Source organism: Oncorhynchus mykiss, chromosome 2, assembly GCF_013265735.2.
Source record: "Oncorhynchus mykiss isolate Arlee chromosome 2, USDA_OmykA_1.1, whole genome shotgun sequence".
NCBI lineage: Eukaryota > Metazoa > Chordata > Actinopteri > Salmoniformes > Salmonidae > Oncorhynchus > Oncorhynchus mykiss.
In genome coordinates this window covers 5,985,053-6,002,952 of record NC_048566.1, presented here as the reverse complement: position 1 = coordinate 6,002,952, position 17,900 = coordinate 5,985,053, and the positions used below count along the sequence as shown (strand labels likewise).

Sequence of the window (17,900 nt, the reverse complement as noted above, 5' to 3'; positions counted from 1 at the left end):
TTTTATATATATATATATATATATATATATATATATATTTAGCTTTCCCACTGTTTCCCACCAACTATCTAGTTGGATAATAACGTGCAAACTGGAAACGTCCAAGTGTCTGGAAGTTCTGCTTGTGGAACGAAGCTAAAGTTAATCACCTGGCTGGCGGATTGTTTGTAACAAACACCCCACTGTTTGTAGGTAGCCCACGTTCCTGATTAGCTCGCTATGTGTGATACAAGTCTAATGTGATAGATATTCAGTTAGTTGACATAGCTAGTTACCATACAAGCTTAATGTTTATGTTGAAAAGTGAAAAAAAAGGATGTTCCTCGTGATTTGAATAGTTGGGGTTTTGTTCTGTTTATCAGAGCACAGTTGTGCTGGCTGGATCACTGCAAGACCATACTGATTGATGTCTGCAGATGTGCTTCAGGTTGGCCAGTGTGTAAACCAGCTGGGCTTGGAATGGAGACTCATTACCAAGAGTGGTGCAGTCCAGAGAAAGCAGAATGACAGGTGATCAAAAAACGTTTAAGTATCATTGCATGTCCATAGTTCACAGTACCAAAGTGACTGTGACTTGAACAAGGTACTTGAACAATCCCTAAATAGCTTGTGAGGGATACTAGAAAACCATTTTTTTTTTTAAAATGTAGAAGCACACAAATAAATTTAAGAGCACAATGAAAAATGTTTAAGTAACACAGAGTTTATTAACAAACAATTTATTACATACATATTTATACTGTGTGCGTGTACTAAGGGACACATGGGACACATACCACCAATCACACATTGACTCATGGCTACTAGACGCAAAGGATATCAGTTGTCCAGCTGCTTTTGTATGTTGGCCGTCTGGCACGCTTAGAGGTCAGCCAGCGGTCCACGGCAGGAGTGGGATCCAACTCCTCGACAGAAGACCCCCAGGCTGATCCTCATCAGGTCTTCGGTGGTAGAGACCCCAAGGCAGCTTCTTGTCAATCTTAATCCGGTTCTGTGCAGAGAAGCCTCACTCACACTGGGCGGCTGAAATGGGCAGCACCAGCATAAGCTGCACCAACTCCAGTATGTTCTAGGGAAAAGATGATATCTTTCAATTTCATTTTAATCTTACCATTAACTTATCAAAACCAACCATAAAAGGATACCATACATAACCACTCTGGACTGTTAGTCTACCTTGTAATCGTGCCTGTAGGGGTCCTTTGTCAACATTGTCTCCCACATGCCACTAAGACTTGTCCTTGAAATTGTGGCTGACCAGGATTTTCAGCCCCTGCCACTCATCCTGGATTGCAGCCATGTTGCACCCCGATCTGTAGGATTTAAAAGAGCAAGTGAGTTTGCAAATATGTAAATGTACAGTATAACTTTAGTCCGTCCCCTCGACCCGGGCGCGTACCAGGGACGCTCTGCACATGTCAATATTCACCCTCGAAGCATCGTTACCCATCGCTCCACAAAAGCCGCGGCCCTTGCAGAGCAAGGGGAACCACTACTTCAAGGTCTCAGAGCTAGTGACGACACTGATTGAAACGGTCTTCTGACCATGTGTCAGGGTTTAGCACTCTGAAAGTCTCCACCGGGGTCTGGACACCCTCATTCTTCAGCAAACCACCAAACCTGGCTTTGAGATCATCCACGCCAATGTTGATGGCCGCCTCCATGTGCTGCTTTAGCTAGGGATTGGTGAGGTCCGTGTAGTCTTTCAGATTCCCCTTCAGTGTTATACCCTTTAACAGAAATAACACACACACACACACACAATGAAAGGTCTGGCCATTTGTCTGTCTCCCATAAACATTTTTTAAAGACTTCTCCACTGCATTTCCCTCCTTATCCTCAAATTGTTCTATTGGGTAACGAATACGTTGATTCCCACACTGAGAATCTGTCTTAATCATCGATTTCTCTTACATCCTAACAAGCTCTCATCCTAACACACCTGGAATCTCCTCTCATCACCCTGCTGCTGAGAAAGCATGGTCTGGATCTTCTCCATCATGCCTCCTGCCTTTTCCCTAAGCTTTAGTGCTTCCAGTCTGGTCACTGTCTTCCTCAACTCTGACATGGCTTGGGGGAGGATCAGGTAATTTCTTTGCAGGGTGAGGCTAAGTGAGGATAGCTCCTCAACTCTGACATGGCTTGCGGGAGGATCAAGTAATTTCTTTGCAGGGTGAGGCTAAGTGAGGATAGCTCCTCAACTCTGACATGGCTTGGGGGAGGATCAGGTAATTTCTTTGCAGGGTGAGGCTAAGTGAGGATAGCTCCTCAACTCTGACATGGCTTGGGGGAGGATCAGGTCATTTCTTTGCAGGGTGAGGCTAAGTGAGGATAGCTCCTCAACTCTGACATGGCTTGGGGGAGGATCAGGTCATTTCTTTGCAGGGTGAGGCTAAGTGAGGATAGCTCCTCAAACATGTCAGAGAAAATGGCAGAATACACACGTGCATTCTCCATTTCCCGCTATATCGGTTAAGTAGTGAGTAAATAAACTAGCACCTGTAAATTACTTTATTCTGAAACTTAATTTGAGTCTTGGACCTATTTTTTAAAACTAGTGTTGTATTCCATTTCCTGTGTAAAACTGACTGCCCTTTGCCTGCCCTTGAACATCCGCTGTTGTTGATGTGTTGCAGAACAACGGAGTACTGGCCTTCGTCAGCGGTAAGGTCCTTGTCTTGTCCATGCCGCAGGAACACTTTGAGCGCTCTGTGGACATGGGGGATCCAGCGAGTTCCCTTGACGCTAGACGGTGTGCAAATATCTACACTGAGCTCTTGCCCGAGAACATAGAGCTCTCGTTTGGATTTTCCGCTGAAGTGATACATATCAGATTCAGAAGATCATACACGACAGACACATTTGGCTCTTTCTTCTGAATGGTCAGTATTGCCAGCTCGAGCCTGTGAAAGTCAGAACAGAATCTTCCAAACAATTCACCCCTCTTACATCTCTTGTGCCAACAGAAAACTATAATTCTGTGGTATTTACCATTCCAGCACTTAGAGCACACACAGTATTGTTTAACATTATCTGCTAGCAAATAAAACTAAATCAGATAATTTATTAGTTACAAATATATGTGGCATACAGTGGATTGGGATTATATGCCCCCCTTCCTCTCTGCAGGTGGTCAATCACTCCCCCACGGTGGCACCATCTGCCCGAAGGAGACCCACTTCTTCATCCATGACCCTCCATCTTCCTCTGGGCAAACAGCACGAAATGCGGCCTTGGTGGCATCCAAAACACCTCGAATGGACAAAAAAAACAATAATACAAAAGCATTTATTACAAAATAAATTAAATCTCCATTACGAATAATGATTCAACTTTACACCAAAATAAAGCCTATAAAGATAAACAATTTACCAATGGCATGGAGTGTTCCGAAGTCTGTTGTCCGACCAAATTTGACTAAAGGTTCTTTCGCAATTTAGTATGGTATGTTTATCTTATTTTCAGCTGTCTCCTCCTCAGACAGAAACACTTGCCTTCTCAAGGCTGCTGACACCGTGCTTTATGGTGTCTCCTGTCTCAACATGTTCAGATCTCTGCACTGGATATGCCGCACGCAGCCAGATGTTACGTTTCACTGCGCTATATCTCTTTTCAGATGCGGGTTTTCCTGACACGAAGGACGGGTTGTCCGCCTGTTTCAACCTTTTACAATATTTGCAGAACATTACATTGTTTTCTAACTCTAGCCATGGTGACATTTTGAACCAATTCCCATTGAATCTATATGTTCTCCCTCCACCGGCTACAGTGGACGTTGAAGTGACAGCCGGGGACACCGTAGCTTCGCTAACCGCCTCATGTAAACCTTGTGAAGAGGCTTCATTAGTTGAACTTTGCATATCTCCCTCGCCTGATTACTATTTCTCCTCGTCTCTTATTCGCTTAAAATACAATTGAATGGGCTTCATTTTTAGCGATGTCTGCACGTTAATTTACAGCCTATACCTATACTTTTCCCTCAGTGTTGTTCACCTTTCTCTCACTCTGACTGGACTGCGTCAGCACTGAAAACCCTACTGTGGTTGGCGCTTGTGGGAAAAAAAGAATAGATTACGGTAGATTGTAATCTTTACTCGCACTGTGCTCGTAAATCATTTTCCGGTTCGCACAAATCAATTTAAGGGCAAATGCGAGTGAAATACTCGCATTGTAGAGCGCTGGATACCTTTTACAGAATGGTCTGAGTTGTTATGATACGCCATTTAAACCCACAAGGTTACTATGAACATTGGGGCGAGGAGAGTAATAGTTTACTCCAGCAGACGATGGAGGTGGAGAGAATAGATTACGACATTGGAGGGGTGCTACTTCACAGCCTGAGTGAGGGACACAGGATCTGGTGGGTAAGCATGGGACTAGTCCCAAATAGCACCCTGTTCTCTATGTAGTGCCCTACTGTTGACCAGTGCCCATAGGGATATGGGACTCTACTCAAAAGTAGTGCACTTTATAGGGAACATTTTGTAATTTGAGATGCAGACATGGGCTCAAGCATAATTTGGAAAAAATAGAGGTCAGTGAACAGTAATAAGGGCCAGTTTCCCAGACACAGATTAAGCCTAGTCCTGGACTAAACAACACAGTCAATGGAGAATATCCATTGAAATAGCTTTGTAGTCCAAGACTGAACGTATTATCTGGGTCTGGGAAACTGGCCCTGATGGTGTGTGGTCGCGATCTTCAGAGAAATGTCCATTATGCTGATAGGAAACGTCTAGTCACCTAGGCAGCATAACATAATTGGCGATGATGAGTTTGCTGACTGTTTGTGCTGTCATTGTTCCAGGGCTCAGTTCCAAGCTGTGTGAGGAGATCCGTGACAAGTTTCGGTCACATTTTGACTGGATCAGTGGCGCCGCACCAAAGTGCAGAGAATCCCGTTCAACACTACAGCACACTGCTGAGTTTAGCCTCACTGCAAAGGTATGTGTTTGTCTTATTTGAGTCAAAAGTAGCCTTCGTTGCCCAATAATACTAAACCCAGAAGGAATACCAAATGTCTAGTTTTGAGTCAGACCTGGGCCTGTATTCATAAAGCTTTAGTAGGACTGCTGATCTAGGATCAGGTCCTCCCTGTCCATAATAATCTGATTCAACATCAAATTATATTTTATTGGTTGCATACACATATTTAGTAGATGTTATTGCGGGTGTAGGTAAATGCTTGTGTTCCTAGCTCCCAGCAGTTCAGTAATATCTAGCTGTAAAGACATTAAGGACAGTATGTGGATATAATATTTAGTACATCTAGAATACGTAGGGTAGAATAGTGACTATGATATAAAAGGCAAAACTGATCCTAGATCAGCACTCTGAGAAGTTTGATGAATACGGGCCCTGGTCCTCGCCTGCCTTCAGGTCTGCTGACAATGTGCTCCTGTTTCATAATGACCAGGCCCTAACCCTGAGCCCAGGCCCTACAGAGGGCGCTCATGAGCACATCATCCTCTCTCTCTCTGTTGTTCCACCAGCAGCAGAATCCCTCTGTGATGAATACACACATCACCTCACGCATGGCTGGACTACTGCTGCCTGTCCACAGCCTCACCACAGTCAGGTAGGTACCCATAGTCAGACACTAGGGCTGTATCCCAAATGGCACCCTATTCCCTATATAGTGCACTACTTTTGACCATAGCCCCTTGTCAAAAGTAGTGCACTATGTACGGAATAGGGTTCCATTTGGGATGCAAACCAAGGACAATGACTACATTGTGATAGAAGGGCAATACGTTCTACTCTGCTGACCATGGCATTTTGTTACTAATGCCTTGTACTAAATACATGTCAATTCAATTGTCCCTCAGTGTAAATAGCTGATGTTGGTGGTTTCTCCAGTGGCCTGAGTTGAGGTGTGGAGCCCTTGGAACTGATTAGGTCTGTGTGCCCTTTACCTGCAGCCAGACTCCTTCACCCCTCAGGCTTGTTCCAGATATGCCATTACAAACGCTTGTATGATGTCCATCCCAAAGACTTATAGTAAAATCGCATGTCTATATTACATTGTAATTACATGTGTAAGTACAGTGTTTGAATGGATCAGTTGAATTATTTAATACACAGGGAATTGCTGGCCTCTCAGCGAAAGTGTTTGTTTGTGTCCGAATGGCACCCTTCTATTTATAGTGGACTACTTTTGACCAGGGTCCCTACAGGTCTCTGGTCAAAAGTAGTGCACTACACAGGGAGTAATGTGCCATTTGGGACTTAACCTGTATGTATTGTGATGCCTCTCCCACTTCAGCGAGAAGACTCGCTGGGAATCCTTGGCCAGCTGCACCCTCCAGCCTGTTCCACAGCTTTCCCCCACAGGGAAATCTGTATCTTTCAAACTATTGTCCAGATTCAACTCCAATTTCCATTTTTAAGATCAATGGTGATATTATTTTTTATGGCAAATTTGCCCTGAAATCAATAGGCCTGTGTTTGGATATCTCTCACACCCAAGTCAGACTGTTCTCTCTGCTACCACACGGCAAGTGGTACCAATGCACCAAGTCTGGAACCAACAGCACCCTGAACAGCTCCAACCCGCCAGCCATAAGACCGCTAAATAGCTCATCAAATGGCTCCCTGCATTGACCCTATTTTGCACAAACTCTCTTGCACTGACTCTATACACACATACTGGACTCTACCCACACACTCACACATACTGGACTCTACCCACACACTCACACATACTGGACTCTACCCACACACTGACACATACTGGACGCTACTCACACATACTTACATACTTATAGTAGTGAATAATTACAATTTAACAGATTAACACTGGAGTGATAAATGAGCAGATGATGATGTGCAAGTAGAGATACTGGTGTGCAAAAGAGCAGAAAAGTAAATAAAATAAAAACAGTATCGGGATGAGGTAGGTAGATTGGGTGGGCTATTTACAGATGAACTATGTACAGCTGCAGCAATCGGTTGGCTGCTCAGATAGTTGATGTTTAAAGTTGGTGAGGGAAATAAGTCTCCTACTTCAGCGATTTTTGCAACTGCAATTGCAGTACTGGTACCCCTTGTATTTAGCCATGTTATTTTCTACTCCCTGTAGATAGATAGCCATGTTATTTTCTACTTCCTGTATATAGATAGCCATGTTATTTTCTACTTCCTGTATATAGATAGCCATGTTATTTTCTACTTCCTGTATATAGATAACCATGTTATTTTCTACTTCCTGTATATAGATAGCCATGTTATTTTCTACTTCCTGTATATAGATAGCCATGTTATTTTCTACTTCCTGTATATAGATAGCCATGTTATTTTCTACTTCCTGTATATAGATAGCCATGTTATTTTCTACTTCCTGTATATAGATAACCATGTTATTTTCTACTTCCTGTATATAGATAGCCATGTTATTTTCTACTTCCTGTATATAGATAGCCATGTTATTTTCTACTTCCTGTATATAGATAGCCATGTTATTTTCTACTTCCTGTATATAGATAGCCATGTTATTTTCTACTTCCTGTATATAGATAGCCATGTTATTTTCTACTTCCTGTATATAGATAGCCATGTTATTTTCTACTTCCTGTATATAGATAACCATGTTATTTTCTACTTCCTGTATATAGATAGCCATGTTATTTTCTACTTCCTGTATATAGATAGCCATGTTATTTTCTACTTCCTGTATATAGATAGCAATGTTATTTTCTACTTCCTGTATATAGATAGCAATGTTATTTTCGACTTCCTGTATATAGATAGCTATGTTATTTTCTACTTCCTGTATATAGATAGCCATTTTATTTTCTACTTCCTGTATATAGATAGCCATGTTATTTTCTACTCCCTGTATATAGATAGCCATGTTATTTTCTACTTCCTGTATATAGATAACCATGTTATTTTCTACTTCCTGTATATAGATAGCCATGTTATTTTCTACTTCCTGTATAAAGATATAAATGTTATTTTCTACTTCCTGTATATAGATAGCCATGTTATTTTCTACTCCCTGTATATAGATAGCCATGTTATTTTCTACTTCCTGTATATAGATAGCCATGTTATTTTCTACTTCCTGTATAAAGATAGCCATGTTATTTTCACTGTGTATTTATTTAATCCTCGTGTCACTATTTCTAGTTATTTTTTATTTGTTTTTATCTTTTAACTCTTCATTGTTGGAAAAGGACACGTAAGCATTTTACTGTTAGTCTAAACCTGTTGTTTACAGAGCATGTAAAATAATCAAATGGATTAGATATCTTATCCCATCTTTATTTCCCTTAACTGTGTTCTCAGTATAGTAGCCTGACAGTGTTGGCTGTGGCTAGATGCAACAAGGACGGCTCTTTCCTCAGGTCCAATGCACTTCAGAAGTTGGAAAAAAGGGCATCGATGTGTCTCTTGGAACCCTTTTCCCCTTGACTGGTGAGCAATATGCCTGTCATATGATACAAATGAGATATATGATTGGAAGATGCTATGTAACATAAAGAAGTACCCTAGATTTGAGATGACACACGAGCCATGATAACATCAGTATTTTTTTATGACGTGGATGATGATTTAAAAGCGACGCTAGGCCAATTGTGCGTTGCCCCACGGACCTCCTGGTCGCGGCCAGCTGCAACAGAGCCTGGGCGCGAACCCAGGGTCTCTGGTGGCACAACTAGCGCTGCGATGCAGTGCCCAGACCACAGCGGCACCCGGGAGGTGCCGCTTTATTTAACTAGGCAAGTCAGTTAAGAACAATTTATTATTTACAATGACCACCTACACCGACCAAACCCTAACCCGGACAACGCTGGGCCAATTCTGCGCTGCCCTATGGGACTCCCAATCACGGCCGGTTGTTATACAGCCTGGAATCAAACCAGGGTCTGTAGTGACGCCTCTAGCACTGGGATGCAGTGCCTTAGACCGCTGTGCCACTCGGGAGCTCAGTGGGGTGGAAGGTGTGGTGAAGTGCTCGGAGTCCAAGCTTGCGTCGATGGACATGATAAAGAAGAATCTGGTCCGGTGGGAGTGACATTTTTTGTGAGTAGTGGATCTGTGCCATCACAGAGGGATAGGCCATCGAGTGATGTAAGGTTGGCTTCTTAGCAAATGGTTATCAACAGTACCGCAGCAATGGAACAGACATCACAGAAAATAGATGTTGTGGTGGCAGCTTGCAGAGGGGTATTTGGGTACATGAGATTTAACTTCAGAAGAGTTACAGGGTGTGTTGAGTAGTGGTGTCCCATCCTCCCAGGCCATTGGCATGGTGCAGGAGCAGATAGGGTAAACGTTTAGACGCACCTACTCATTCAAGGGTTTTTCTTTATTTTTTACTATTTTCTACATTGTAGAATAATAGTGAAGACGTCAAAACTATGAAGTAACACATATGGAATCATGTAACCAAAAAAGTGATAAAACAAATCAAAATATATTTGATTTTTTAAATTCTTCAAAGTAGCCACCCTTTCTTTGCTTTGATGACAGCTTTGCACACTCTTGGCATTCTCTCAACCAGCTTCATGAGGTAGTCACATGAATTAATTTAAATTAACAGGTGTGCCTTGTTAATTTGTGGAATTTCTTTCCTTCTTAATGCATTTGAGCCAATCAGCTGTGTTGTGATAGGGTTGGTACACATAAGATGGCCTTTCATCAAATAGGGCTAAATCCATATTATGGCAAGAACAGCTCAAATAACCTAAGAGAAATGACAGTCTATCATTACTTTAAATCATGAAGGTCAGTCAATCTGGAAAATTTCAAGATATTTGAAAGTTTCTTCAAAGGCAGTCGCAAAAACCACCAAGCGCTATGATGAAACTGGCTCTCATGAGGACCGCCACAGGAAAATAAGACCCAGAGTTACCTCTGCTGCTGAGGATAAGTTCATTCGAGTTACCAGCCTCAAATCGCAAATTAACTGCACCTCAGATTGCAGCCCATATAAATGCTTCACAGAGACCAAGTAACAGACGCATCTCAACATCAACTGTTCAGAGGAGACTGTGTGAACCAGGCCTTCATGGTTGAATTGCTTCAAAGAAACCACTACTAAAGGACACCAATAATAAGAAGAGAGTTGCTTGGGCCAAGAAACATGAGCAATGGACATTAGACAGGTGGAAATCTGTCCTTTGGTCTGATTTTTGGTTCCAACCGCCGTGTCTTTGTGAGACGCAGAGTATGTGAACGGATGATCTCTGCGTGTGTGGTTCCCACCGTGAAGCATGGAGAAGGAGGTGTGATGGTTTGGGGTGCGTTGCAGGCGACACTGTAATTTATTTAGAATTCAAGGCACACGTAACCAGCATGGCTACCACAGCATTCTGCAGCGATACGCCATACCATCTAATTTGCACTTAGTGGGACTATCATTTGTTTTTCAACAGGACAATGACCCAACACACCTCCAGGCTGTGTAAGGGCTATTTGACCAAGAAGGAGAGTGATGGAGTGCAGCATCAGATGACCTGACCTCCACAATCACCCGACCTCAACCTTATTGAGATGGTTTGGGATGAGTTGGAATGCAGAGTGAAGAAAAAGCAGCCAACAAGTGCTCAGCGTATGTGGGAAAGCATTTCATGTGAAGCTGGTGGAGAGAATGTCAAGAGTTTGCAAAGCTGTCATCAAGGCAAAGGTTGGCTCCTTTGAATAAATTTAAAATACAATTTGATTTGTTTGGTTACTACATGATTCCATGTGTTATTTCCTAGTTGTCATGTCTTCCCTATTATTCTACAATATAGAAAAATAAAGAAAACCCCTTGAATGAGAAGGTGTGTCCAAACTTTGGACTGGTACTATGTGTGTGTGTGTATATATATATATATATATATATATATATATATATATATATATATATATATATATATATATATATATAATATATATATATATATATATATTTTTTTTTTTACAAAATGTAACGTGATTTAACACACACAACCACAAAGTAGGTGGCGGCATGCACAAACAAAATGTGTGAACGCCATGATGCCAAAGAAGCGACACATTTTCAAAAAAGTGACTCGCGAGAAATCTAGTGACTTTTTCTGGTGTTATTGGAGACTTTGAGACTCTGACGTGAAAGCACTTGTCGTACTTACTCTTCTCAACGAGCAGCAGGTGCTGCTGTGGGCCCCACCCCCGTCTCAAAGCACTCACAAGTGGCCCAGTCCTCACACAGCAGTCCCTCCCAGCTGCAGTCAGAACAGGAGATGTTCACCCCTCCGTGTCCAGACTGGAAATGAATCGCGCATGTGGGAAGCCACCGCTGGCTGATCCCGCCCTGGTTTATATAAAAAAATATATTTTTTAACCTGAATTAGGGCCAGACTAGTTAACATAATTCTCACATTGCCATTGACAGTTTTTTCTATTGTCTCTTTTTGGTCCATTTAGATTGTTAATGAAGATTGTAAACAATTTTTTTTTTTAAATGTTATGGTTAAAAATGTTCCTGTTTTACCGTGACTTGTTGTAGGCTCCTAAGTGGACCATAAGGTTAAAAAACAAACCAAATTTAGAAAAGTAAACTAAAAAAATAAAATAGAAAACTAAGTAACTCAGCCAGAGTGTCTCTTTTGGGTCACTTTTGCAGGTCCCAAGCCCGGATAAAGAAGGAGGGTTGGAATTGTGACATAAAATAAACCAAGATTGGACAGAATAACGTTCATTTGTAATTCTAAACATATTTAGGGTGTTTTTTTACTGACTTTGTATCTCTCCCATGACGTTATTCCTCTCTCCTACAGCGTACATCACAATTACATGCACATTGTCAATAATACAAATTAAGCGATGACGTAATTTATCGACGTCTAGCGACTTTTAGGACAGCCAATAGCCACGTTCCTTACTGAGGAGTCGTCAACACTGACATTGCGAGATCTTCTAACTTCTCCGTTTCCGTATTTCCAAACGTGTTCTATCCTCAAGAAGGGCAAAAATATATTATTTCCCGCCATCCTTTTGATTTTTTTGTCACCTTTTCTAAGAAATAACTTTTTCTCTCGCTGCCTGTGTAAGTTTCTCTCTTCGGTGTGACTCTTGGGATGAAATTATCATACTAGCGTAGCGTTATTTTATGAGTAGCCAGGCTACAAGGCCCTGCTAGCTAGCGTTGTTAGCTACGCTAGCTGATATGTAGCTAGCTAACGTTAGATTGCGACTTTCTTTTTTTTAATATACTAATTCAGTTTTTAATGTTGTATGGTGTATTTTGCTTGTGCATTTTCTTAGGTAACTAAAACGCTGACAATGTGGCTGTTCAACTGTGAACTAACCGGCTAGCATACACAGTGGCTAGCTAGCTAACGTTATGAACCGTGCTATGGTGGGCTGTTTATTTTTTTGTTTGACCTTTTATTTAACTAGGCAAATCAGTTAATAAGAGCAAATTCTTATTTTCAATGACGGCCTAGGAGCAGTGTGCTAACTTCCCCAAGTGATAGCATAGCTTTTGGTTTTTCTAACTAGTTTCACGTATCCTGATTTGTTCTAGCCAGATGAGTGCGTTTCGCACTGGTTGCTTTGTGATGGTTTTCTTCTCTTCTCGGCATTTAACTGAAATGTCGCCCCCTCCAATTATGTTCATGGACGATGATTATGAAACCCTGAATCACGGTGTGCGACTGGAGATTTTTTTTTTTTTATCTCGCTCGCCGTAAAAAGTAATCTATCTAGTTTTTACTAATTCAATATTTTTAAAGGTGTCAGTATATGTTGGCGTTAAATTGACCAATGGCGTGTGTGTGCTCTACATGAAATGCATTTTGTGGCATGACGTTTTGACTAGTAGCCGTCACAGTAGGGTGTGGGCTGCTTCTTTTTGATTTGTGCAGCAGAACGACCAATCGTGTGCCAGCTATTACTCTTATGCCTATGGTGCATTTCCAGTAGACTTTACCCTGGTGTTTGGACTGAAGACTTGTTTTTTTTCCACCTCTGAGGCCTGGCCTCCCCCAAAATCGAAAGGTCTTGGGCGGTGAACTTACTCAGGCCAGACCTGGGAAAGTTAGACTTTTTTTTTCTTCCTGAACATGGTTAACACACCTCACAAAGTAACTGTTCCAAGTCCTTAGCCGTAGTGATGGAAACACTTTCCTTATTAGTAATACACCAGGGTGTATGGACTGGAGTAACAACACCGCTGTATTGGAAAAGCCCATATCTGACTCTCTGTGGACTGATACATATCAAAGAAAATGATTAAAGGCACGGACAGAAAGCACGGGGTGGCACAATTCTATCCAGGCGGAGCGGTCGGTGGTTCTCGTTGCACGCGGAAGCCGCTCAGCCAGAGAAAATAGGATTCTGCTCTTATTTTCATGGGGTGCCGTTGTTGACCAATCACAGTAGAACATGTAGCCTGCGTGGCGATACATCCACACTTGACGTCCAACAGCAGGATCAGCTAACTTGCCCACTGGCAAACACTTGTCAGTTTAGAGTCACGTTTAACAATACATTTTTTTCCCCCTTAATACATTTTTGGATTTATCATTTCTGTTGCGTGTAAATACTTTTTTCTATGAATGCTTATAGCGTTTCTTCGTTCGTACGTCGATTATGTTTATTCCGTTGCTATGGTCACAGTCTTTGGAACAGCTACCGGAGACACTAGCCGCTTTGATTTGAGGGACAAGTGGTGTACTCAGAGGGGTACTAGGCGATATTCCGCTGTCCGAAAAACTGTCCATGGCTAATTTCATTCCCCTATTTATCAATTATGGTGTGTATGTGTATGGTATGTCGAGATGTAGGCCTAATGATTGATGGGTTATTGCTAGATATTAAGTATCTACAGAAATGTGTTTTTTTGTGGTCTGGATATTCTGATGGTCTGAAATATATGCTTGTTTCTCATATAGTTTGGAGAGTTTCTGGCAAATACACAATTTCATGCCAGCGACGCAGAGAATAAATACTTTTGTATATATAGTGTATGTGGGGACACCTTCAAATTAGTGGATTTTGTCATTTCAGCCACACCCGTTGCAGACAGGTGTATAAAATCGAGCACACAGCCATGGCCAAGCAGCCGCACACGAACCTAAGATCACCATGTGCAATGCCAAGTGTCGGCTGGAGTGGTGTAAAGCTCACCGCCATTGGACTCTGGAGCAGTGGAAATGCGTTCTCTGGCGTGATGAATCACGCTTCACCATCTGGCAGTCCGACGGACAAATCTGGGTATGGCGGATGCCAGGAGAACCCTACCTGCCTCGTTGCATAGTGCGAACTGTTAACATTTTGGGGAGGAGGAATAATGGTCTGTGGCTGTTTTTCATGGTTCGGGCTAGGCCCCTTGGTTCCAGTGAAGGGAAATCTTAACACTATAGCATACAATTTCATTCTAGATGATTCTGTGTTTCCAACTTTGTGGAAACAATTTGGGGAGGGCCCTTTCCTGTTTCAGCATGACAATGACCCCGTGCATAAAGTGAGGTCCATACAGAAATGGTTTGTCGTGTGGAAGAACTTGACTGGTCTGCACAGAGCCCTGACCTCAACACCGTTGAACACCTTTGGGATTAATTGGAACGCAGACTGCAAGGCAGTGCTAATTGCCCGACCTCACCAATGCTCTTGTGGTTGAATGCAAGCAAGTCCCCGCAGAAATGTTCCAACATCTAGTGGAAATCCTTCCCAGAAGAGTGGAGGCTGTTATAGCAGCAAAGGGGGGACCAACTCCATATTAATGCCTGTGGTTTTGGAATGACGTGTTCGACGAGCAGGCGTCAACATACTCTTGGTCATGTAGTGTATATGTGACTTAATGAAGGAGAATATTGCATGAAACTTGTGAACCTTTTAACACTTGATTGAATAAAGTGAAGCCTGGAATTGTAGATTGAAAGCCTGCCATTATACTATGGTGACGGTTCATACCTGATGCATTTAATGTATGCACAGCTGATTTGAGATGGAACACTCATCCAGTTTAATGGTTGAACTTTGTCACTCCTGGAGATGACATAATCTTTCAGATGTTAGAATCTCCGACCTACCGTTGTTGCCTTGTATATATTTTTTTATGGTGTTTCCATTTTGTAGTGGCGTAAGTGTCGTATTGGGACCTTCAGATTTGTGCACAGCGTAGTCCTTTTCAGCACGTTTTCAGTTGCTGTTTTCATTCTCAAGGTGTCACCTGTTTTGGTGATGTTATAGTGGAATGGTCGGGAGAGCATTGGTGAGCTGGACACGACTGTTCTGCAATAATGCTATTATGTACCCCTCTGTCTACAGGTGGTGCTGTTTGTGCTGTTGTCGGAATGGAGGTGGTCATCCATTTACAGGGGCTCAGAATCACTGCAGGTTCTGAGGACGTTCGCAATTTCTTCACTGGCCTCAAAATCCCAGATGGTGGGGTGCACATTATTGGTGGGGAGCGTGAGGAGGCTTTCATAATCTTTGCTTCCGATGAAGACGCGAGGCGGGCGATGACCCGTTCGGAGGGATCCATCAAAGGTTTTCCGGTTCACTTACGGCTGAGCAGCAAGACAGAAATGCAGGCTGTTCTCAAGCAAAGTATAAAACCTGAGGTGACCAAAAAGAGGCCGTATAAGGAAAGTTTCAGAAGACCGGAAAGAGAAGGCAGGAATGAGGAACCTGGAAGAAAAGAGCTTGTAGAGATGGGCAGTAGATCAGGGTCTTACAGTAATGTACGTAGTCGGGCCCGAAAGCCTTCCTCACAGCCAAGCAGTCAAGATGACTTGTATTTGCTTATGCAAGGCATGCCTTTTACTACGAACAAAGACGACGTGAAAGAATTCTTTAACGGATTAGAGGTGGAGGACATTATTATAATGAGAAATGACCGCGGCCAACCAAATGTGAAAGGAATTGTCAAGTTCAAATCCAGACGGGATGCTAGAGAGGGTCTGAAAAGAAATCGGCATTACATTGGAAGTAGGTTTGTGGAACTCGATACATGCTCAGAAGAGCAGTATTTTAAGGCAGATGTTGGTAGGGAACCTGTTAAAGAAGACAGCAGTGGTAAGTATAGAAGAGGGCCTTCCTCGGCTCCCACTGAGAGGTCTCCAGACCGTGCTAGGTCTTTCTCACCAGTGGCCTACAGGTCTAAGTCCCCTTCTCCTTCCAATGATGAGTTCTGTGTCTTGGTGGAAAACCTTCCCTACTTAGTGGAGAAGAGGGACATAAAGGAGATCTTCCATCATGCAGACCTCAAGTATGATCAGATCCTTCACCTTCTTGACAAGTATGGGTCAGAGACGAGGTCCGCATTTGTGCTGTTCAACAACCTGAGGGACTACGGTGCCGCCTTGACTCTTCACAAGAAGAAATTTCTCAAACGATGTGTGTACATCTCTCCTATCTCAAAAGAGAAAATGGTCACCATGCTAGAATCTGGGGGAAATACAATGAAGGGCACACCACCCTCTGAAAGGTCTTCCAGCAGATCTCAGGAAAGGCCTCCAAGAGAGACCGAGAAGGATGTGTATGAATCTGAGAAGATTTGCCTGTATGTGCGAAACCTGCCTTTCGACGTGCGCAAAGTTGAGATTGTGGACTTCTTCCTAGGCTTCAGAATCTCAGAGGAGGCTGTTGTTTTGCTGCTTGACCATAAGGGCAATGGGCTTGGAGAGGCTTTGGTGATCTTTCAGACTGAGGAGGAGGCTATGAGGGCACAGTCTCTGAATGGGCAAGGGTTTCTTGGAACAAATCTCATCCTGAAATGCATTTCTCTGACTCAGATGCGTGAATTTGGTGTTGGTGAACCTGCAGTGAAAGAGCAAAAGATAGAGAGAAGCTCAGAGAGGTACCTGGCCAGGAACAGTGAGGCGATGCCCCATCTGTACACTGATTACAGGGTCAACCCTGATATAGGCCATCTTCCTATGAACGACCTGCAGGTTCATATTCATGGAGGCGGCAGTCTGGGTCTCGATTCTCAAATGATGGAAAGCCCTGTTCTGCTTGACAACCGGGGCAATGGCTCTGCTCATAGACATGGAGGCTATGGACCTTCTGCACCGCAGCAGTTTGATGGTCCAACATGCCTGAAACTGGTTAATCTGCCTTCGACTATCAGAATTGACGAAATCTATGACTTTTGCTATGGATATCGTGTAATTCCTGGATCGGTCTCATTGCAGTACGACAACGAAGGGATTCCGAAAGGCTCAGCAACGGTTGTTTTTGGATCTCGCTTGGAGGCGTTAACGGCAGTTGAGGAATTGAGTGGAAGACCAATAGGCAGCAGAAAAGTAAAACTAGTTTTTGTGTGAAATTTGTCCTCCGTATAGAACAGGAAAGAACCTTTTTTGGGGCTTTAAAATGCGATGTTTTAGGAAGAACAACTCACAGTATTTGGTTAGTTTGATGGATTCCAACAATGGCGACTGAACAATTGTAGATTTAAAAAAATACTGTGTGTGTATATAGCCTTCTACTCGATGTGTAATGCACAAACCTTTTGTCCATAGCTCCCCCCCCCCCCCTTAAAGAATAACAAAATGATTTATTTGTATTTTGCTCATCGCTTGCTTGCCATGTAGCCTGTTTCTGAAGCTGTTTCTTTTTAGTGAAATTTGCCTGAAATTGTATTTTCTTTAACAGCTGCGTGAAGGTAGAACTTCATTTTGCTACTATTTGTTTAAATGTTTATTACATTCTGTAGTGTAAAAGTTGTCCGTTTAAACTTTAGTGGAAATTCTTTGATTAAAATTCATAATGTTCTCCTGTTGTCGTCTTCCAAGATTGTCTTAAGATATTTTGTTGTATGATAAATACTGCATTGCCCATGGTCCTTTTTTTACCTCCCCTGTGGTCAATCTGGTGGTCTTTGGAATCAGAATGACCATGAATGCAATGTTATTTTACTTCAACTGGGGGACACACACGCTAACACTCAAATTGTTAAGTATCTACTTTATACG

General features: G+C 42.5%; 1 protein-coding gene and 2 long non-coding RNA genes across 7 annotated transcripts in view; 2 read left to right on the top strand and 1 right to left on the bottom strand.

Moving 5' to 3' along the window:
- Window positions 1-687: 687 nt before the first annotated feature.
- LOC110505679 overlaps window positions 688-17,900 on the bottom strand; it is a 26,066-nt gene continuing 8,853 nt past the window's right edge. The window contains exons 1-4 of one of the 3 annotated variants that reach the window (XR_005034713.1): window positions 3,373-4,023; window positions 3,092-3,252; window positions 1,177-1,313; window positions 688-1,069 (exon numbers count right to left, since the gene is read on the bottom strand). This is a non-coding gene — a long non-coding RNA (uncharacterized LOC110505679). Of the gene's footprint in view, window positions 1,070-1,176; window positions 1,732-3,091; window positions 3,253-3,372; window positions 4,024-17,900 lie in introns of those variants that run through there. The other 2 variants (XR_005034712.1, XR_005034711.1) reach the window with 2 other exon arrangements.
- Window positions 4,159-8,370, top strand: LOC110505711. 3 transcript variants are annotated; one of them, XR_005034717.1, is made up of 5 exons: window positions 4,159-4,360; window positions 4,808-5,578; window positions 5,829-5,898; window positions 6,266-6,341; window positions 8,290-8,370. It is a non-coding gene; the product is annotated as an uncharacterized LOC110505711 (long non-coding RNA). The 3 variants fall into 3 exon arrangements; XR_005034716.1 differs by having other exon boundaries at window positions 4,159-4,944; window positions 5,496-5,578; XR_005034715.1 differs by having other exon boundaries at window positions 4,159-5,578.
- Window positions 11,835-17,700, top strand: rbm12bb (RNA binding motif protein 12Bb). The gene is made up of 2 exons (XM_036936067.1): window positions 11,835-12,019; window positions 15,247-17,700. Exon 2 carries the CDS (start codon window positions 15,273-15,275, stop codon window positions 17,247-17,249), a length of 1,977 nt encoding a protein of 658 aa, XP_036791962.1. The 5' UTR covers window positions 11,835-12,019; window positions 15,247-15,272; the 3' UTR covers window positions 17,250-17,700.